The sequence below is a fragment of the Malurus melanocephalus genome, unplaced genomic scaffold, assembly GCF_030028575.1.
Source record: "Malurus melanocephalus ecotype Western Australia unplaced genomic scaffold, MMel_1.1 scaffold_1771, whole genome shotgun sequence".
Lineage (NCBI taxonomy): Eukaryota > Metazoa > Chordata > Aves > Passeriformes > Maluridae > Malurus > Malurus melanocephalus.
In genome coordinates, this window is record NW_026625003.1 from 21,942 (window position 1) to 23,186 (window position 1,245).

Genomic DNA, 1,245 nt, shown 5'->3' on the forward strand with positions numbered 1-1,245 from the left:
TCAAAGATATATTATCGGTATCACAGAAATATTATCGATAACAAATAAATATTATCGATATCGCCGCTTCCCTCCCAGCAGCTCGCGCCGCTTTTTTTGGGGTCTGGAGAGGGGAAAATCGGGGCCGTTTTTTATTTTTTTTGAGAGGCTGAGGGGTCAGCGGGGCTTTGAAAGCGTCTCCTCGTGACGAGAAGAGCGAGGCGGGGACGCATCAGGACCCGGCTTAATTCTCTTTTGTAATTGCTCATCAAGGCTTTGATTTCTCGCTCCGAGCACCGGGCTCCCTTTTTTGTTTTTTTTGGTTTTTTTTTCTTATTTTTTTTTTCCCAGCGCTGCGTGGGAAAAGCGCTCAATCTCGGCGGCGCCCTAAATGTGATTTAGGAGCGCGGGGACCCCGAATTAGCTGATGAATTYCTTATCGATCCTAAGCCCGTCCTATTCATCTCTGCCAAGCTCGGGGCTGCGTGTCCCTTCCCGGATCAACTAAGCCGGGAATAAAGCTCGGTCTAAACTCGGGGGGGGCTCCGCTACGGATCTGGGGATGGAATCAGCGAGCGAACCCCACGCAAAAAAAATAATTTTTAAGTTATGAGTTAAAAAATAATAATTTTTTTTTGAAGGAGGAGGAGGCAGAGTGGGTTTTGCTGCTCTCTCCGTGTCCCCTCACAGGACACACCCCCGAGGGGTGTGGGCGAGCTCGGGGGTGTCGCCGCTCGCCCTGGGCAACCCCGCGGAGCCCCGGGAACGGAACGGAACGGAACGGGAGCCCCGGGTCACCTCCCCGGGGATGTCGCGGGGTCCCGGGAGAAGCCGGCCCGGCCACATTTCCTTATCCGGGGCTCGCCGTGCCCCTCGCCATTGGCCCGCGCTGTCACATGGACTCAACTTTGTTCACTTGACAGTAAAGTAGGAGGGTTCCGCCAAACAGCAAAACGAGCAAAGGGGGGGGACACGAATAAATTTTAGGAGAGAGAGAAAGGCAGAGAGATAGACATATATATATATTATTATTATTTCTTTTTTGCAATTCTGAAAGAAATTAATGGCCATGAGCTCGTTTTTGATCAACTCCAACTACGTGGACCCCAAATTCCCACCCTGCGAGGAATATTCCCACAGCGATTACCTTCCCAATCACTCGCCGGAATTTTACGGCAGCCAGAGGAGGGAGAGCGCTTTCCAGCATGGAGCGATGTACGAGGAGCGCTCGGCCTGTAAGGAGCAGCTTTACAAAGCCTGTCCTAA

At 51.8% G+C, this 1,245-nt stretch overlaps 1 protein-coding gene across 1 annotated transcript; it reads left to right on the forward strand.

Moving 5' to 3' along the window:
* Positions 1-628: 628 nt before the first annotated feature.
* On the forward strand, positions 629-1,234 carry LOC130587333 (homeobox protein Hox-B4-like; the record flags this gene model as incomplete). The annotated part of the gene is made up of 2 exons (XM_057388311.1): positions 629-901; positions 1,037-1,234. Coding segments are annotated over exons 1-2 (312 nt in total), but the record flags the coding sequence as incomplete, so codon positions are not given.
* Positions 1,235-1,245: the final 11 nt, after the last annotated feature.